The sequence below is a fragment of the Asparagus officinalis genome, chromosome 7, assembly GCF_001876935.1.
Source record: "Asparagus officinalis chromosome 7, Aspof.V1, whole genome shotgun sequence".
NCBI classification, from domain to species: domain Eukaryota; kingdom Viridiplantae; phylum Streptophyta; class Magnoliopsida; order Asparagales; family Asparagaceae; genus Asparagus; species Asparagus officinalis.
The window spans coordinates 108,235,965-108,257,704 of NC_033800.1; the positions used below are offsets into that span (position 1 = coordinate 108,235,965).

Consider the following 21,740-nt stretch of genomic DNA (forward strand, 5'->3'; position numbering starts at 1 on the left):
TATCTGTTTCCACCCCTCTAGGTGAGGTATCGCTTCTGGAGAGCGTGTGTAGGAGGTGTACCGTCAGTTTAGACGAGTCGGAGTTCATAGTTGATTTGATTGTGTTGTATATGTCCGAGTTCGATGTTATCCTTGGTATGGATTGGTTGTCTTCCTACCATATTGGTATTGACTGCTTTGCGAAGACAGTCAAGTTGCAAGCGTCCGATGGGTCCGAGATGATTGTAGCTACCTCTCAGGGCAACCGATTTGCGGAGTCATTTCCGGCTTACATCGAGGAGGTGATGCGACAAGATCAGGGAGCCGAGTTATTGGAGACTAGAGTTATCTCAGATTATCAGGATGTCTTTCAAGACATACCTGGGTTACCTCCTGTGAGAGAGGTTGAGTTCTGTATTGAGTTGCAGGCAGGCACAGCCCTGATATCCCGCGCACCCTATCGTATGGAACCAGCTGAGATGAGGGAGCTTCAGACCCAGTTAGATTTTATTCGCCGGAGTCATTCTCTGTGGGGCGCGCCGGTCCTCTTCGTGAAGAAGAAGGACGGTAGTATGAGATTATGCATAGATTATAGAGAGTTGAACAAGGTCACTATCCGGAATAGGTACCCATTACCTAGGATTGATGACTTGTTTGACCAGTTGCAGGGAGCGCAGTACTTTTCGAAGATTGATCTTCGTTCTGGCTATCATCAGTTGCGGGTTTGGGAGATGGATATTCCCAAGACCGCCTTTCTTACTCGATATGGTTCTTTCGAGTTCTTGGTCATGCCATTTGGGTTGACCAATGCACCCGCGGTATTCATGGACTTGATGAACCGGGTTTTTCGTCTTTTCTTAGATCAGTTTGTGATCGTTTTCATCGATGATATTCTCATTTACTCGAGGTCGGAGGCGGATCATGAGGAGCATCTACGAATAGCATTGAGGACACTTCAGGAGCATCAGCTGTATGCTAAGTTCAGCAAGTGCGAGTTTTGGCTTTCAGAAGTCAGATTTCTTAGCCATGTCATCAGTCGAGAGGGCATAGCAGTAGACCCGGCTAAGGTCACGACAGTCCTTGATTGGGAGCCACCGAAGACGGTGACAGAGAGTCGCAGCTTTTTGGGCTTGCTGGATATTATAGGAAGTTCATTCAGGACTTCTCGAAGATTTCGATGCCTATTACACACCTTACGAAGAAGGGTGTACCGTTCGTTTGGAGCATGGAGTGCCAGAAGGCCTTTGATATTCTGAAGACTAAGTTGACTACTGCGCCAGTTTTGACCATTCCGAGCAGCGTCAGGACATTCGTAGTATATACAGATGCATCGTTGGCAGGCTTAGGAGGTGTATTGATGCAGACTCAGAGAGTGGTGGCCTATATCTCACGGCAGTTGAGGGTGCATGAGCAGAACTACCCCACTCATGACTTGGAGTTAGCAGCAGTGGTGTTTGCACTGAAGTCATGGAGGCACTACTTATATGGAGTGCAGTTTGAGTTGTTTACAGACCATCAGAGTCTGAAGTACCTCTTTTCTCAGAAGGAACTCAATCAGAGGCAGAGGAGGTGGATTGAGTTTATCAAGGACTACGAGTTCGCGATTCAGTATCATCCAGGGAAGGCGAACGTCGTAGCAGATGCTTTGAGTAGGAAGCGTCGGCATCGGGTTGCGGCTTTGAGGTGTTCTTTGTACAGAGATCTTATCACTCTTAGCCAGTTTGACATTAGACCCGAGATTGGAGGAACCAGTGCATTCTTGGGAGCTATGTCAGTGCAGCCATCTTGGAGTGACAGGGTTGTCAGAGCTCAGTTGGAGGACTCTTGGATTCAAACCCGTAAGGGGGAGATTTCCAAAGAGCCTAAGGCGGACTGGACCATTGGAACAGATGGAGGATTACGGATGAAGGGTAGATTGGTCATGCCAGCCAGTGCAGAGTTGAAGAGGGAGTTATTTGACGAGGCGCACCGTACTCGGTACACAGTACATCCAGGGACTACCAAGATGTACAAGGACCTGAAGAAGCATTTCTGGTGGAGTGGTATGCGGAGAGAGATTGCAGACTATGTGGCTAGATGTTTTACCTGTCAGCAGGTGAAGGCAGATCATCAGAGACCGGCAGGGACACTGCAGCCTCTACCCATTCCAGAGTGGAAGTGGGCAGATATTTCCATGGATTTTATTATGGGGTTGCCGAAGTCGAAGAAGGAGAATGATTCAGTTTGGGTGATAGTGGACCGGTTGACGAAGTCAGCACATTTTATTCCAGTGAGGACCACTTATACAGCCGAGACTTATGCGAGGATCTTCATTCGGGAGATAGTTCGACTCCACGGAGTCCCGGACACAATCGTGTCGGATCGAGGATCTGTGTTCACTTCACATTTTTGGAGGAGTTTCCAGGACTCATTTGGCAGCACGCTATCTTATAGCAGTGTATTTCACCCCCAGACGGATGGCCAGACGGAGAGGGTGAATCAGGTACTGGAGGACATGTTGCGGGCATGTGTCATTGACTTCCAAGGCAGCTGGGAGGATCATATTCCATTGGTAGAATTTGCTTATAACAACAGTTATCAAGCGACGATCGGCATGGCTCCGTATGAGGCATTGTACGGGAGGCCCTGTAGATCACCGATATGCTGGGCAGAGCCGGAGGATAGTTTGATGCTTGGGCCAGAGCTTGTGAGGCAGACTACTGAGAAGGTAGCATTGATCAGAGAGCGGATTCTAGCCCGTCCCTTCTTAGATCAGTTTGTGATCGTTTTCATCGATGATATTCTTATTTACTCGAGGTCGGAGGCGGATCATGAGGAGCATCTACGGATAGCATTGAGGACTCTTCAGGAGCATCAGCTGTATGCTAAGTTCAGCAAGTGCGAGTTTTGGCTTTCAGAAGTTAGATTTCTTGGCCATGTCATCAGTCGAGAGGGTATAGCAGTGGACCCGGCTAAGGTCACGGCAGTCCTTGATTGGGAGCCACCGAAGACGGTGACAGAGATTCGCCGCTTTTTGGGCTTAGCTGGATATTATAGGAAGTTCATTCAGGACTTCTCGAAGATTTCGACGCCGATTACACGCCTTACGAAGAAGGGTGTACAGTTCATATGGAGCATGGAGTGCCAGAAGGCCTTTGATATTCTAAAGACTAAGTTGACTACTGCACCAGTTTTGACCATTCCAAGCAGCGACAGGACATTCGTCGTATATACAGATGCATCGTTGGCAGGCTTAGGAGGTGTATTGATGCAGACTCAGAGGGTAGTAGCTTATATCTCACGGCAGTTGAGGGTGCATGAGCAGAACTACCCCACTCATGACTTGGAGTTAGCAGCAGTGGTGTTTGCACTGAAGTCATGGAGGCACTACTTATATGGAGTGCAGTTTGAGTTGTTTACAGACCATCAGAGTCTGAAGTACCTCTTTTCTCAGAAGGAACTCAATCAGAGGCAGAGGAGGTGGATTGAGTTTATCAAGGACTACGAGTTCGCGATTCAGTATCATCCAGGGAAGGCGAACGTCGTAGCAGATGCTTTGAGTAGGAAGCGTCGGCATCGGGTTGCGGCTTTGAGGTGTTCCTTGTACAGAGATCTTACCACCCTTAGCCAGTTTGATATTGAACCCGAGATTGGAGGAACCAGTGCATTCTTGGGAGCTATGTCAGTGCAGCCATCTTGGAGTGACAGGGTTGTCAGAGCTCAGTTGGAGGACTCTTGGATTCAAACCCGTAAGGGGGAGATTTCCAAAGAGCCTAAGGTGGACTGGACCATTGGAGCAGATGGAGGATTACGGATGAAGGATAGATTGGTCATGCCAGCCAGTGCAGAGTTGAAGAGGGAGTTATTTGACGAGGCGCACCGTACTCGGTACACAGTACATCCAGGGACTACCAAGATGTACAAGGACCTGAAGAGGCATTTCTGGTGGAGTGGTATGCGGAGAGAGATTGCAGACTATGTGGCTAGATGTTTTACCTGTCAGCAGGTGAAGGCAGAGCATCAGAGACCGGCAGGAACACTTCAACCTTTACCTATTCCAGAGTGGAAGTGGGCAGATATTTCCATGGATTTTATTATGGGGTTGCCGAAGTCGAAGAAGAGGAATGATTCAGTTTGGGTGATAGTGGACCGGTTGATGAAGTCAGCACATTTTATTCCAGTGAGGACCACTTATACAGCCGAGACTTATGCGAGGATCTTCATTCGGGAGATAGTTCGACTTCACGGGGTCCCAGACACGATCGTGTCGGATTGAGGATTGGTTTTCACTTCACATTTTTGGAGGAGTTTCCAGGACTCATTTGGCAGCACGCTATCTTATAGCAGTGTATTTCACCCGCAGACGGATGGTCAGACGGAGAGGGTGAATCAGGTATTGGAGGACATGTTGAGGACATGTGTCATTGACTTCCAAGATAGCTGGGAAGATCATATTCCATTGGTAGAATTTGCTTATAACAACAGTTATCAAGCAACGATCGGCATGGCTCCGTATGAGGCATTGTACGGGAGGCCCTGTAGATCACCGATATGCTGGGCAGAGCCAGAGGATAGTTTGATGCTTGGGCCAGAGCTTGTGAGGCAGACTACTGAGAAGGTAGCATTGATTAGAGAGCGGATTCTAGCCGCTCAGAGCCGGCAGAAGAGCTATGCAGATAAGAGGCGAAGAGCACTAGAGTTTCAGGTTGGGGATTTGGTTATGCTGAAGGTATCGCCTATGAAAGGCGTGCAGCGATTCGGGAGGCGAGGGAAGCTTGCGCCGAGATATATTGGACCTTTCAGGATTTTGGAGCGCATTGGAGCGGTGTCATACAGACTAGATCTTCCAGCATCTATGTCTAGTGTACACAATGTGTTCCATATCTCTATGCTCAAGAAACACTTGCATGATGAGGAGCAGCGGCGAGTGGTGGATATACCGGAGATTGAGCTTCAGGATGATTTGACTTCTATTGAGATCCCAGTGTCTATACTTGCTAGAGAGGACAAGAGGCTCAGGAACAAGGTGATTCCATTGGTGAAAGTTTAATGGAACCGAAGTGGAGTTGAGGAAGCTTCTTGGGAGCGCGAGGAGGACATGCGGCGCGACTACCCACATTTGTTTGATCAGGTAAATAAATTTCATGACAAGTACCTTATAATATGTTGATATCCTTGGTTATATATAATTAACACTAGAATGAGAATACCTTCGCCACATTCTTAATCTTTTGGAACACATGGTATATGTATGGGGGGTTCCTTGTTTGGATTTTTCACCCGATCTACTAGTTCCACTAGATTAGGGATTGAGCGAGAATATTACCATTTTGGACGGTTAAGTATAAATATCCATAAGCACTTATCTAGAATTTAGTATTTCAAGATGAGTATGATTTCCGAATTTCGAGGACGAAATTCTTTTAAGGGGGGAAGAATGTAGAACCCCGTAATTTTTTTTATAATGAATATATATGAATTATTGGTGATGAATAAGTCTTTTGAGATAAACAAACATATATATATTAGATGAATGTGATAATCAGTGTTTGGGAACCCAACAAGTGTTTATATGGGGGAAATATTGAGTGGTTTGAGCATCATGTTGATAACAATCTCATTAGGTAGTTTTTCTGCTGCGCGGTCGACCGCGATGGGCGCGGTGGTCGACCGCACAGCAGTCGAGCGCTCAGAAAATTATTTTCCTGCTGTGCGGTCGACTGCGATGGTCGTGGCGGTCGACCGCCCAACAGACAGAGAGCTTTCCTGGGTTTGGGTCTTAATGGGTTTCGGGTCGGGTTTGTGGGGTTAGTATATATACTATTAAACCCGAGAGAGAGCCCTCTTTTCATCTGAAATTAGAAACCCTAGCCCCCTCTCTCCCCTCAAACCCTAGATTTCGTTTTTGGTGATCTTGGAGGAGTTTCGAAGGGTTTCCAGCGAGTTTTTGGTGGGATTCAGCGAAGGGAATCGTTCTCCTACAGATCTAGGAGCTTTGTTTTCATCAGAGGCGAGTAACATCTCGCCCAACTTCACCCCCTTTTGTTTTCATGCTTTATTTGAGTTTTAATCCGGTTTTATTGGGCCTAAATCGTATTTTTATGTATAGATAATAGATCATTATGGCATATGATGTGAGAATCAAGTATTTCAGATTTTTAAAAGCTCACCAACGAATTTTAATGAATGAGATCTAGATCTGAAATCGTTTTAACAAAAGTTAAATCCTGTTTTACTGTTCTAAACCTATTTTTCTTCTTTAAATCATGTTTATAAATATCTGTGATCTTGGTGATAGGAATTTTAAAGGTTTAAATTCGTTGTTTGCTGCTATATGACATATTAGAAATGTTAGAATTTTTGTTAACATAGAAATCATCGTGTTTGAATTTGTTTTGAAGCTGATAGAAACCCTAACTGGGCTTCTGTCTGATTCGCGATCGACCGGGGCGGTCGACCGCTAGGCCAACCGCTGGGCGCGCAGAAGGGCAGAGTCTGTCTGTCCTCTGCGCGGTCGTTCGCGGTGCCGCGACGATCGATTGCGAGGCGTTTAATAGAGCAGTTCTGTTTCTGCTCTGGGTGCGGTCGACCGGGGCGGGCGACCGCCGCACAGTTTTGAGCGCAGAAAATTTCGGCTCTGTTCGCGGTCGATCAGAGTGACCTCTGCGGTCGACCGCCACACAGCCTGGTGCACAATTTTGCTCTGTGGTATATTTACACGTGTTCGAGAGTTTGCCTCGATTATCTGACTCTGGTTTTTAGCCTTACTATGTATCTATGCATGATAGATGACCTGAGGGCACCAGTTTAGAATTGCGCACCGAGTCGAGTGTGAAATTTGTATAAGTACATTTTTTTTCTATGTATCTTAGCGATAATTTCAAAGTTGCACAGTCCTCGTGTTGGACTATAATCCATAGAAGTCCTTGTGTTGGACTATAATCCATTTTAGTCCTCGTGTTGGACATTTGCCCATTTGTTCTATGTGTTTGGAAATCACTATATCTAGTTCATGTATTGGACACGTTTCTTAACCCTGTATATGACTTTTTCATCTTTTTAACCCTGCATGTGACATTTCACAGGAGTTATGACATGACACTTATGAAGAATAAGACACCACATATATTGAGAATATGATATGACTCTCATGTCGAATACGACATGGTATTCATGTGGGACGTTTCATAATACAGTATATATATATGTCCTGAGATGGGTTGTATTTCCTTTTTACTTATTTCTGTGCATGTGTTAGACTCCGGGTTTGGTACTTAGGGATTTTCAATTTGGGATATAAGGTATATACATGAGGGTTTCCTTGTTTGGATTATTTCGCTCGACGTACCTATGCCCGTGTTGGAACTTCCTAAGTACTAAAGCCCATTGTTCATTTCTTCTGGATAATTGCTTATATATATGTTTTGTGATAACTGTATTTTCTTATACAACAAGCCCTCTCCCTTGGGGTTGGTTGTGATGTTGCTCGCTAGCGCTTTGACGCTCGTTGTCCCTCCCCCTTTCAGGTCACGAGCCAGGAGCCCGGAGAGTCGCAGGTTGATGGCGACACACTTTAGTGTTCGACTATCTATTCTAGCTATGTTTTATTTTGGAGCTCCACTATAGACCTTGTTTAGACAGTTGAGGACTTTATTTCTAGATGTTGTAAAGGCTGTGTGCCTTATTTCCTTTACTCAGACTTGTTGTATTTGGGATGTATTAAGAACTCCAGTTTGTTCATTTCAGACATTGACTTTATATTCCTGTATGTCGGATGATGAAATACTATTTTTATCTCTACCATTTTCATCAGTTATCTCTTGTAGTATCTTTCACTTGCTTTGTACCTACACCTGTTATTGACTCACTAGAGTGATAGAATTGTGATGGTGAAACATGTTATTGCACGGTGTGGTGTATGGGGTTCTAGTTCTTCAGGAGATGGTTTGATCTGAGTCAGGAAAACATTAGAGTTGGCTAAGGTTTCTTGTAGTGCTTCCCTTGTGTCTTTCGAAAGACGCAGCAGCTCATATAAGGTTAATCTGACTGGCATATTAGCTAATTGTGCCATAATGTCAAAGCGATGCGGAGTACTTGAACTCCCCAGTTTATCCCTTTCAATCGGTTGATTGAATCGAGACTACTTTGGGTTCTGAACCTCTTAGTATAAGGGCTCTTTCCCCTTTCGTTGAGTCTTCTCCGCAGCTACGGGTGCTGGAGGAGTTGTGACTACTCCCATTTCTGCTAATGTCTTAGAGGGAATGGTTTTGGTTACCCCTTGCTTAGCTAACTTCTTGGAGGCATCCAGATATTTGAAATAATATTCATTTCCACTCCGGGTTGTAAAGACCGATTCTCCGTTGGTTACAAAGACCTCTTGTTCATCTTCAGAGAGTAGGAAAGCAGGGATTCTTTTGTCATCTTCTCCTGGAATGGCAGAGGCTCCGCAACAGGATTTTCCTTTGCCTTTTGATTTCTTCTTGGATGACGATCTGACCTACTGTTCATCTTTATACAGATTGGGATGAACCCAGAGAATCTCACCATTTGGGGATATGTGTGGCACAAGTCCTTTCTGGTGTTGTTTGTGAGGATCGTCGTTGACGGTCTTCACTGCTATGTTCGTTATGATCTTAGGCTAAAACCAATCCAAAGGAACAGACCCGAAGCTGATCGACACTGCGTTCGTGTCCACCTTCTTCTCCTTAGACTATTTCATAGTAATGACCCCAACGTTGATCAAGGCCTAGATTTTATCTTTAAGCACGTAACACGACTTGGTAGGGTGGTGAACTGCTCTATGGAACACACAGTATTTTGGGTCATTAACCCTATTTGCATCTTCCTGATTTTGGATCGGAGGCAACTTAATATTGTTGTTGTCTATGAGGTATTTGAAAATACCGGGGACTTCGCCTTTTTTACAGAGTAAATCTTCAGGAATTTTGGTTCCGAAGCTTTCTGCTTTTGAGGATAACATTGCCACTACGACTGCTGAGACGCCTTTGGTTGTTGCTGTTACTGTTGTGGTTACGCTTGCAGCTCGAACGTTTGGTTCGCGTCGACTGTATTTGCTTGTGCCTTTCTTTTACCTTAGGGAACAAAATTCTGTTGCGGGGTATTAATCACCGTCTAACCCCTTTCAGCCTTCTTCCTTTTGAGGAAGCGTTCGGCTCGTTCTCCTCGTACTTTCAAATCCCTCCAGGTCTTGGATGACGCCATTCCCATGACTTCGAGGATATCCAACGAAAGATTATTATGGTAAGTTTCAAGGATGAAGTCTTCGCTGATCGGATCTCGACAATTCATTGCCTTGTTCCGGAATCATTTGACAAAGTTCTCGACTAACTCTCCATCCTTCTGTTTCTCATTGAATAACATTCCGATTGAAACCTCGGTATCATCATCGAAGAAATTTGTGAGAAACATGTCTTCCATGTCGTCCCAACTGCTAATACTCCTCGGCTTAAGATGATGATACTAATCGAATGCTCCTCCGTGAAGAGTGCTAATGAATGACCATACCATCAAGGGCTCATTGCCGGAGATTATTCCCAAATGAGACTTAAAGTATATTAAGTGCTGAGTGGGGGAACCCTTTCTATCAAACGATGTAAAGTTGATCAAATTAAACTTTTCCTGATACGAGATTAATTCCTACTCTCTTGGGTATGAACACGGTATTCCGAACTTCTTTACTTCCTGAGCGCTCATCAACGCATTGATTTTGCTCTCCAAGTCCCTCATCTTCTTATCCTTGCTTGTATTTTTTTCCAGCGACTCCGGGGAGAAGTGACGTGGTCCTCCTTTGTATTGTTATCATCCGAGGGACCACCCTTAACATTGTTGTCAACGGGAGGGATGTCCATATTGACATTCTCTTCCGCTTCCTGATCGCTATCAATTTGGTTGGGATTATTGCGATGGCTGGACTTTCCTTGCTGATTTGTTAGTGCCACGATTTGTTGGTCATGCATTTCCCTCATCTGCTGCATAGTCATTTTTATTTTAAACTTGAAATTTTCTTTCTGCTTAGTCAGGGCGTCCTCAAAAATTTTAGCCATCTGCTCGGCGTTAATCATGAGTGACTCATAAGACTGCCCTGTACTTGATGTTGTATCATCAGAAGCCATTGCTAATCAAGCGGTTGTGAATGTTATAGGTTTAATTGTTAAGGTTACGGGTTTAATTGTTAAGGTTACGGGTTTGTTGTTAAGGTTACGGGTCGGTTATTAAGGTTACGGGTTGGTTGTGAAGGTTACGGGTTTAATTGTTAAGGTTATGGGTTTAATTGTTAAGGTTACGAGTTTAATTGTTAAGCTTACATGCTTGTTGTTAAGGTTACGGGTTGGTTGTTAAGGTTATGGGTCGATTGTTAAGGTTACGGGTCGGTTGTTAAGGTTACGGGTTGGTTGTGAAGGTTATACGTTAGGATATATATGTATATATATTTTGAGTGGAATGAATACTTTGGGTCACTTGGCCTAGTGGTAAAGTTTGGGAGTTTGGACAAGAGGTTAGGGGTTCAACCCCCTCCAGCCATAATATTTTTAGAATATTCGTTGTTAATGATAATAGTTGATTGTGAAGGTTACAGGTAGGTTACGGGTTTGTTGTTAAGGATATGTGTTGGTTGTGAATGTTATGCTTTGGTTGTGAAGTTAACCTACACAACAAACCTGTAATCTTAACAACAAACCCATAACTCTAACAACCAACTCGTAACATTCACAACCAACCCGTAACATTAACAACCGATCCGCAACCTTAACAACCGACCCATAACCTTAACAACAAACTCGTAACTTTAATAATTAAATCCGTAACCTTAACAATTAAACCTGTAACCTTCACAACCAACCCGTAAACTTAACAACCGAACCGTAACCTTAACAACAATCGACCTGTAACCTTAACAATTAAACCCGTAACCTTAACAATTAAACCCATAACCTTAACAATCTCCCAATACAAACAAAAACAATTAGTTTTCTCATCAACAACGAAAATAATAAAAAACAAAAATAATGAAATAACAAGGAAAATGATTTAAGGACCCAAAATATGGGACCAAGGGAGGGGACAGGTGAGGTGTCCCCTCCCTATTGCATAATGAGTTGGCTATGCCAACTCATGCCAACTCGTTATGCAATAGAGAGGGGACACCTCACTTGTCCCCTCCCTTGGTCCCATATTTTGGGTCCCCGTAGCAGCACTCAAATAACAATCCCCTTCAATCATTTCAACATAATCATAGTAACATCATGATAAAGAGAGAGAGAGAGAGAGAGAGAGAGAGAGAAGGGATCCATAACCTTAACAATTGACCCGTAACCTAACAATTAACTCGTAACCTTAACAATTAACCCGTAACTTTAACAATATCCCAATACAAATAGTTAGTTTCCCTAGTCAACAACGAAAATAATAAAATAATCCCCATCAATCATTTCAACTATCATCTCAGTACATCATGATAAAGAGAGAGAGAGAGAGAGAGAGAGAGAGAGAGAGAGAGAGAGAGAGAAGAGTATTATGGTCTTCACATATTTTAATCTATTGGGTTTTGTGTTTTGGGGGCTCAGAGAACAAAATCTTTATTTTTGGAGGCAAAGCACATGTTGACAAAGTATTGGGGGGGCATGTTTTCTTGGGTTTTGGGGGCTGGAAATATTTTTCCCTATTATAAAAGCACTATGGAAGAACCATAGCTAACTTATGAGCATGCTAATTTTTCTCGTTAAATTAATATAACTGTTGAGTTTGGATTTTAATTGTCACTAAGAAGAAGAATTGTGTTAAATGATCATTAGACTATTGATTACGAATTTTAATTAAGATGAGTATCATAGTTTGGTTCATGGGAGATTACTATATGATATATTGAAACCCGATCCTATTCTCAGGCGTCTTATTAGCATATATTCTTGTGTATAGATATTATTTGGTATCCTTGACCGAATAATATGTTGATTTTGTGAATATGATTTGTTTCCTATTTTACGGGATTTGTTTAGGAGATTTTGTGAGGTTTTTCCTAATTTATAGCTTTGTAATGTGGTATAAATGGGGGGACCCTGATTGAATGAGAGAAATAGAGAAAATTCCCCAAATCTCTTGTTCTTACTTTATGGTATCAGAGCAACAGGTCTAATTTCTTCTGCATTTTTTTTTTCTTTCTTTCTCTTGTTCGATCATGGGAGATGACGACAAGAGCAGTGGCGCCACCAACGTCAATCCGATATACACGCTTTCTTCGCAAGATGGCACGGGGGCGAAAATTACTCATGTAGTCCTCACTGGGCCAAATTACGAAGAATGGGCGAAGGGTTTCCGGGTTGCGTTAGGGGCAAAGCGGAAATTGGGGTTCATTGATGGAACTCTCAAGCGAAAACCGGCTAATCCCAAAGAATGGGATGATTGGACGGCTATCAATTACTCGGTTATTGCGTGGATTTTCAACACTATCGAACCTCGTGTTCGGTCCACCATTTCGTATCGAGAGACTGCCTATGACTTGTGGGAGGATATTCGCTCTCGTTTTTCGGTCGGTAACGATGTTAAAATCTATCAAATACAATGTGGTCTTGCCGAATGTAAGCAACAGACCAATGAAACTGTGATGGACTACTATGGTAGACTGAAGAAATTGTGGGACGACATTGAAGACTATGACCCGTTGCCGAGTTGTGAGTGCTCTAGTTGTCCCGTAACTCTTCGCAACCGTCGCGAGGCTGATAAGGTACGAGGTTTTCTTATGGGGCTTGAACCGTTTTATGCTACTGTGCGTTCTAACATCCTAGGCACCAAGCCCCTACCCTCGATGCAATTAGTTTATTCTCGTCTTGTGCAAGAAGAGGAGGTTCGTAACATGACCCAAGCTCGGGTTGACATGGCTCCAATGGCCTTTTCTGTACGTGACAGTAGTGGCAGAAAGCAGCCCGGGACTGGTTCACGCTCTAGGTTCACTTGTACCTATTGCAATAAGGATGGGCACACTGAAAGTCGTTGCTGGGCGAAACATGGCTATCCCTCGGACCGTGATCCACGCCGTTCTCGGGAGGCCTCTACATCTACTGCTCCTCCTAAAGTGAATGCTATTCTTGATGAGCCACAGGTTGCTACTAACATGGTGCGCTTGAGCGGTAAGAAAAATTTTACATGGATTGTCGACACCGGTGCGTCGGCACATGTTTGTTGTGATAAACGATTATTTGCTACATATCACTCCATTACCCCCATTAAAATCGGTTTGCCAAACGGATCACGGTTCGAGGGATAGCCATGTTTCGCCCAGCAACGACTTTCAGTGTGCCCATCCTTATTGCAATAGGTACAAGTGAACCTAGAGCGTGAACCAGTCCCGGGCTGCTTTCTGCCACTACTGTCACGTACAGAAAAGGCCATTGGAGCCATGTCAACCCGAGCTTGGGTCATGTTACGAACCTCCTCTTCTTGCACAAGACGAGAATAAACTAATTGCATCGAGGGTAGGGGCTTGGTGCCTAGGATGTTAGAACGCACAGTAGCATAAAACGGTTCAAGCCCCATAAGAAAACCGCGTACCTTATCAGCCTCGCGACGGTTGCGGAGAGTTACGGGACAACTAGAGCACTCACAACTCGGCAACGGGTCATAGTCTTCAATGTCGTCCCACAATTTCTTCAGTCTACCATAGTAGTCCATCACAGTTTCATTGGTCTGTTGCTTACATTCGGCAAGACCACATTGTATTTGATAGATTTTAACATCGTTACCAACCGAAAAACGAGAGCGAATATCCTCCCACAAGTCATAGGCAGTCTCTCGATACGAAATGGTGGACCGAACACGAGGTTCGATAGTGTTGAAAATCCACGCAATAACCGAGTAATTGACAGTCGTCCAATCATCCCATTCTTTGGGATTAGCCGGTTTCCGCTTGAGAGTTCCATCAATGAACCCTAATTTCCGCTTTGTCCCAACGCACATAATCCTTATGACGAGTATTGTCGCGTTTTACCCGGTGACCACGACCCAATTCTTCACCCTCCTCCATGTTAACCGTATTCTCAGCACTCTCATCAGGCATATCTATGGGAACGTTGCCATCACTATCATCTCGTGCAATGTCACACTCAGCGGGTATGGTGCCATGAGGAATCGTGTCCACGGGCTGTTCACTAGCCGTCTCCACTGTGTCAGCCTCATTAGCATCTTCAAGACCTACTGCATTATCAGTAACATGCTCGACAAAATCATCACTCCCATCATTCCCCCCCTCGACATCAAAGACATCCTGTGTAATGGAGGAGTCAACTGCCAAAGACGAATCAGGCTTGCTGATTGTGACAGGTTCAGCAAAGGGGAACTGATTTTCGATAAAACGGACATCCCGAGATTGGAAATAAATACCCGTTTCTAGATCATACAAGTGCCAACCCTTCTTACCAAAGGGATAACCAAGAAAAATACAACGACGACTTCGGGAATCAAATTTATCAGACGGATGAATATTTTTAGCATAACATAAACATCCGAAAACCCGAACCAAACTCATGTCAGGAACTTGGTGAAAAAGTAACTCAAAAGGTGTTTTATTCTCCAAAACACGAGAGGGAGTACGGTTGATCAAATAAGCCGCGGTCAAAACACACTCGCCCCAAAAATCAAGAGGTAAAGAACTTTGAAATCGGAGCGCGCGAGCAACGTTTAAAATATGGCGATGTTTACGCTCAACTCGAGCATTTTGTTGGGGTGTTTTCACCATTGAGGTTTGGTGAATGATCCCATGTTCACGAAAATACGGTAAAAGCCCACGAAACTCCGTGCCATTATCACTTCTCAAAATTTTCACATGACAATTAAACTGACGAGCAATAAGCGAGAAAAATTCACGAAGAAGGCGGGGGACCTCATCCTTAGTTTTCATCAAATAGACCCAAACACAGCGAGAAAAATCATCCACAATAGACAGAAAATATCGAGAGTCACACGCACGATTGGGTTGATACGGTCCCCACACATCACAATGAATTAAATCAAACAATTGTGCAGCTTTATTATTACTTAACGGAAAGGGATTACGAGTCTGTTTTGCCCGAAAACAAATGTCACAAGGATCAAGAACAAAATTACGGGAAATAGAAGGTAAATGCTCCATTGCCTGAGAAGAAGGATGCCCCATCCGTCTATGCCACAACTCAACATCGTCCTTGGAGGTAACGATATTCACACGAATTGGTTCCTTCATAGTCAGGTGACTGAGACAGGATTGCTTGGTTCCAAGCCTGCTAGTGTACCCATTGAGGAAAATCACCATTTGGCGCTGTCTTTGGAACCAATATTTAGTGAGCCTACACGATATCGTCGGTTGGTGGGCAAATTAATTTATCTTACTCTTACTCGACCAGAGCTTAACTACTCCGTGCACATTCTCGCTCAGTTCATGCAGAATCCCTCGCAAGCACACTGGGACGCAGTTATGCGGGTTCTTCGTTATCTTAAGGGCAATCCAGGTCAGGGTATTTATCTTCGTGCCAATGCTTCTATGACACTTGAGGCTTACTGTGATGCTGATTGGGCAAGTTGTCCCATAAGTCGTCGTTCACTCACCGCATATTTTGTATTTCTTGGTGGTTCGCCTATTTCTTGGAAAACAAAGAAGCAGGATACTGTGTCTCGTTCTTCTGCTGAAGCAGAATATCGTGCAATGGCTTCCGCTACAAGTGAGATTATTTGGTTGAAAGGTCTGCTTCGGAGTTTGGGCATTGACCATCCATCGGTTGTCCCACTTCATTGTGACAGTCAAGCCGCACTTCATATTGCTAATAATCCAGTTTTTCATGAACGCACCAAACATATTGAGATAGATTGTCACTTTGTTCGCGATGAGATCGTGCGAGGCACTATTGCGCCATCATATGTGAATACTGCATTTCAGCTAGCTGATATTCTTACAAAGGCTCTTGGGCGATCTCAATTTCATTGTTTGCTAGACAAGTTGGGCATTTCTCGATTACATGCTCCAACTTGAGGGGGGGTATTAGCATATATTCTTGTGTATATATATTATTTGGTATCCTTGACCGAATAATATGTTGATTTTGTGAATATGATTTGTTTCCTATTTTACGGGATTTGTTTAGGAGATTTTGTGAGGTTTTTCCTAATTTATAGCTTTGTAATGTGGTATAAATGGGGGGACCCTGATTGAATGAGAGAAATAGAGAAAATTCCCCAAATCTCTTGTTCTTACTTTACGTCTTTTGTTTAAGTTGCCCCATTCATCAATTTTGATGAATAATATGGTCCTAATTGATCAATGTTTTGATCATGAGACTGATATCTATTTTGCTGAGCATAAAAATTTACAAATGATGTCACACCTGTGTCATGGAATCACATGACGAGCACGTGACTAGGCTAAGCAGCACATGCACTCTAGCCAAACTCCACTCAAATACATATACTTAAGCCTATATGATAAATCAATGCATGCATCTTAACAACCATAACCAAAACAGAATCACAGAATCATACATCTAATATCTAACACTATTCTTTAAGTGGGAACGGTGTTAAAACTTTTCCCCATAATACCCTCGACAAAATATTATTTGACAACTATAATCACATCTTTCATCAATATATCTAATACTATTGCTTGTATATCACACTCCCTTTAAAAGTACAAGTTTGGAAAAATATTTTCATGGTCAATATTACCCTTTACTTTTTTTTGAATATTACATTGTTATCCTAATCTATTTTAATTATCCTATCTTCTTTTAATTAGTAATTAAATAATTTATCCTATTCATAATGATATTTAACATGTTATTGGATAAAAGAGATATGTTTGATATAATTCAAATTATTTACTTATTTCAGTTTGCAGATAAATCTAAAAAAACATATGCTAGTTAGCACCTAAAAATTTTTGGACTTTGTAAAAGATATCCTTCAAGTTTTTTAAATTGTAAAAACACCCCTACAAATTCAAAATTTTATTAAAACACATTAAAGATTATAAATTTTACTTATTTTAATTTAGTGAGAAATCTAAAAAAAATATATCCTAGCAAGAAACTAAATGTTTTTTTACTTTGGAGAAAATATCTTGTAAGTTTTGAAAATTACAAAAACACTACTAAAAATCAAAATTTGTAAAAAAAATACCTTGAAAATTTCAGACCTATAAACACACTAAAAACCTACGAATAACATAAACAAACCCCAAAAATTTATAAAATTTAAAATAAACACTCTAAACTTTTTACAAATTACAAATTAAAATCCTTAAAATTATAAAATTATAAAAATACTAGCAATTTCCAACCTAACAGGACATTAAAAATATAGGAATTGTAAATATCCCCTACATAGTTTATAATTTATAGAAAACACTCTTAAAGTTTTAAAAATTACGAACAAAAACTCAAAATTTAAATTTTACAAAAAAATACCATGAGAATTGCAAACTCATTAGTAAATTAAAAACAAAGGAATTATAAATAGTCTATAAACAATTTACAATATGTAAAAATGGCCTATAAGTTTAAAAAATTACAAAAAAACCCTAAAATTCATAACTATAAAAAAAAAACACTATGAGAATTTCTAATCTGTAGACACTAAAATGAATATACAAACTTACTAACAACCCCTAGAAATTTAAAAATTTATAAAATATATCATACTCCCTTTAAAAGTACAGGTTTAGGAAATACTTTTCATGGTTAATATTAGCCATAACTTTTTTGAAAAGAATATAAATAATTAAAATTTATTAAATTTAAAATTTAGAAAAAACACCCTTAAAGTTTAGTACATTGCAAATTATCATTCTAAAGTTTGAAAATTTTTAATATTTTTTTTGCAATTTCTTGATTTCAATGTAATGTTTAATAGTTTTGTATATTTATAAATTAAAAAATTTTAGGGTGTTTTTTATATTTTTAAACCTTTGAGGGTGTTTTTTTGTAGTTTTTGAAATTTTCATTGTGTTTTCAGTGTAATGCATGGATTCATCAATTAATAATGACAATGAAGAGTAAGTCATTCTTAAGATGTATTAGGTCATAGTTAAGTGCACATCACTTTTCCTAATTAGTATAGTTTATATATGCAAATATTTTCAGACAATCTATATAGTCGTTAAAAGGATTTTGACTTTAATGTACTATTTTTTATAAATTATATTTAATGTGAACCCACCCTATAATTTTGACTGTAGAAATTATAATTTTAATATGTTTGATTGATTGACTAAATAGGTATATAGACCATATATTACTTTACTTTCTCACATGAATTAATATTTGGCGCTTAATAATTTAAATTATTACTTTTAAATTTAATATAAAGAGAAGCTCTAATAATATTTATTTATTTACCCACAGGATTATACAATCTCAATTCCTATTTTTTACATGAGATCTATTCCATAGTTATGTGTATCAAAATAGCAACTACAATGTAAAGTTGACCAATTTTGTGGAACCAACTACTAGATACAAGCATTGAGATTTCCCCACACACACATCTAATATATATATATATTATATATATATATATATATATATATATTATATATATATATATATATATATATTATATATATATAGAGAGAGAGAGGAGAGAGAGAGAGAAATGTGTATGCTTGGTAGTGAGGTATACTATTTCTATCCACTCATTCTAATTCCCAACTCATGTGAATGCCCCGATTTTAATAAGTGGAGGGGAATATGTTACCTCACTACCAATCACAAAAACTTATGCTTGATACCAAGCATACCATTTTTCTCAATATATATATATATATATATATATATATATTATATTATATATATATAATATATATATATAATTTATTAAAAAGGGTTATATAATCTTATATAATATTAAATAGTAGTATCATTGTAATAATATTGTTATCAGGGGAAATTCTTCATGAACCAGTATGTTCTTTACAATATGTAAGCTATGCACTCTAAATTCTTATCTGTTTCATAGAACCAAAAAGTTTGAATACAAGCCTCTAACATTTTGCTCTCTCAATAGCAAAATCCACTTAGCAGATGTGGATATTCAAGAAGAGTTATATGTCCTATATACAATACAATTGTCCTAGGCAAGTAAGTTATAATAGCATTTTTTATTCACATTATTTGAATCAATATATGATAGGGACATTGCATCAATGAAAAAAAGAAATTTTTATGTTTAGAGCACATGGGGAAATATATTAATAATCTCCTTGCTCTAATTTTGCAAGAAAATAATTTTCATACTTTTAATTTTATTTCTATAATACAGAGAATGCTGAACCATACCTTGATGGTATTATTCTTTATAATATTTTTTAAATAATAAAAGTTAATCAATCCTTCAAATATAAGTGTTTCTCCTTAACTACTTCTTTATAATATTTTTAAGGTATTTATAATTTGCAGTTTTACTTCGGTTTGGTAAAAGTTTATTAAAGTTTTACTTCTATCAAACCCACAAAAACTTTGTTTTTTTATTTTTATTCTACTTTATCAATTTAAATAATTATGATATTGATATTCAACCATGTGCATTGTACGTGCATCTCAACTAGTACTATAAATATTGTGAGCACTTCATTATCATTTAGGCCAAAAAGGACAACATATAACTATTTCTCATAGGCCTTTCATTCTCATCTCATCAGTAATATCTTAATTGTCAACAATAACATCCATCTTCGGATGAGTTTTAACCATATCAGTTGTGAACCCCTGGCAAGCTCACTCAAGGCATTAAATTCCCTGCTCATCTAACTCCATAAAATCATGAGTTACAAAAATAGTAGCCAGTACTCTATTCGCATGCTCACTCAATACCATGAGCATTAAATTCCTTGCTCATCCAATTCCATCAAATCATGTCTCCTATAAATTGATCACACCCACATCAAATAGAAAATAGAACTCGGAGAAAAATAGAACAAGGGAAGGAAGAAAATTATCACAGGTTAGTAAAAATTTATATAGTTTATACTATTTTTATAATTTTATCATAGTTGTAACCTCCCCAATTTTGGAAAAAAAATGGAGAGGAGAGCGGAGGAGCCTTCCCATCACCCAGAAGCCTTCTAATTTTCCCTTCCATCAGCCAAACCGCCCACTGCATCCAACAGTCACCCCTCTGCCAAAGCTGCCCACAATGCTACCCATCCGTATTTTCCCGATAGAAGTCGATCGAACTTCCCAAGACCTTTCGCCTCCCTGTTCAAGAACAACCACCAGTCCCATCATCACCTCCCTAACTCCTCCAAGGGTCTCCTCCCTCTCCCTCAATCTTATCATCCCTCATCAGAGTCAAGTTGGACAACAGTGTCTTACCGCAAGAAACCACATCTCAGCCATAAGCCCCCCTTCCTCCTCCTCCTACCATTCCATCCAGGTGCTTCTTCTGTCATAACAGATCCCACATAGCTCGTGATTGTCCTCAAGGTGATTTCATGTGCTTTACCTGTCATGGTAAAAGCCACATTTCCAGAGATTGCCCTCTCAACTCCAGGTCTTCTGCAGCTGTCCCCGTCCTCCTTATTCCAGAGGAGACCTCAGCAATCATCCATGACTTATTCTCCTATGCCATCTTTTACCTAGCGCAAGGATCCCCGTCCATTGCTGAGCTTAGGGAGATGCTTTCCTTCAGATTCAATATTAGAGATTGGTCCTTCTCCATCAAGCGAGCTGCGGGTACTAGCTTTATGGTGTAATTCCCTTCCTTGGATATTCTGGACCAAGCTATTGACCTCAAGCTCATCGTCATGGGCAATTTCTTAGGGAGGTTCCTCCATTGGCGAGAGGACCTCAGCCTCATCACCCTCCCTAAGCCTTTCCTTACCTGGGTGTGCATCTTCAGGCTGCCGTTCCACCTGTAGCAATGGGAGTTTCTTCTCACCCTACTCAAGGATGTAGGGGAATGTGTTATGTGTTCGGAAGATATAGCATTCAGGAGGCATTTTAAGGATTGTAAAGTCCTTATCAAGGTCAGGGACCTTTCTGACATCCCAAAGAAGATTAAATTCAGGTATGTTTCTCCTGCAGATGGGAGTCTCATGGATGGCTTCATAGTAACCCAAATCACCGGCCATCAAATTTCTGAGCAAGCGTTCGTGAAGCTAGAAGTTCAAGAGAACCAAGCCAAATGGGAAGGGAACCCGTCTACAGAGTCAGGCTGGGTAGACAAGGATCCCCAGAAGCTGACGCTGTGGATCAAGTTCCACGGTTAATCGCTCGTCGCCGTTGCCTCCCCCTCCTCACTAGCCCCTGCATCATCCTCTCCCTCCTAGGGTTTGCGTGGACAAGGGAAATCTGTCCTCTCGCCTAAAAATTCGAATTTGGCGGCAGCCCTAGTTGTAGGCCACTCTTTTGAGTCTAATCGCATTAATTTAGGCCCTCGAGTACAACACTTATTCGGTGCGGATTCAGTCCCCGAGCTGATTGAAGTGACTTGGGAGGGGAACCAATTGACGGTAGAGAGAGCTCTGTGGTAGCGTTTTCTTCAGGCTCAAGGGATAGACAGCTCAGCTATCCTTGGAACGTCTGTCGCTCTTCCAATCCCTGCTGCCATCTCCTCCAACAGCTCTCCCAGTATTCCAACAGGCAGCAAATTTGTATCTATCCCTCCAAACTTTGAGCATGTGGCAGCAGGGCGCAAGAGGCTGGTGGTGGGTAAGGCTAAAGTGCGTAGGGCTCTGGCACACAAAGCTTTCCTTCGCCACCTCTTTGCTTTGAGGTCTCAGTCTTCTGGAGCTAAGCTCGGTA

General features: G+C 41.1%; 1 protein-coding gene across 1 annotated transcript; it reads left to right on the plus strand.

Moving 5' to 3' along the window:
• Positions 15,131 to 15,973, plus strand: LOC109847624 (uncharacterized mitochondrial protein AtMg00810-like). The gene has a single exon (XM_020416856.1). The coding sequence runs from the start codon at positions 15,131 to 15,133 to the stop codon at positions 15,971 to 15,973; it is 843 nt and encodes a 280-aa protein (XP_020272445.1).

Excerpts from the sequence above, each read along its gene's own strand:
- LOC109847624 (XM_020416856.1), top strand. The coding sequence starts at position 15,131 with ATGCCACAACTCAACATCGTCCTTGGAGGTAACGATATTCACACGAAT.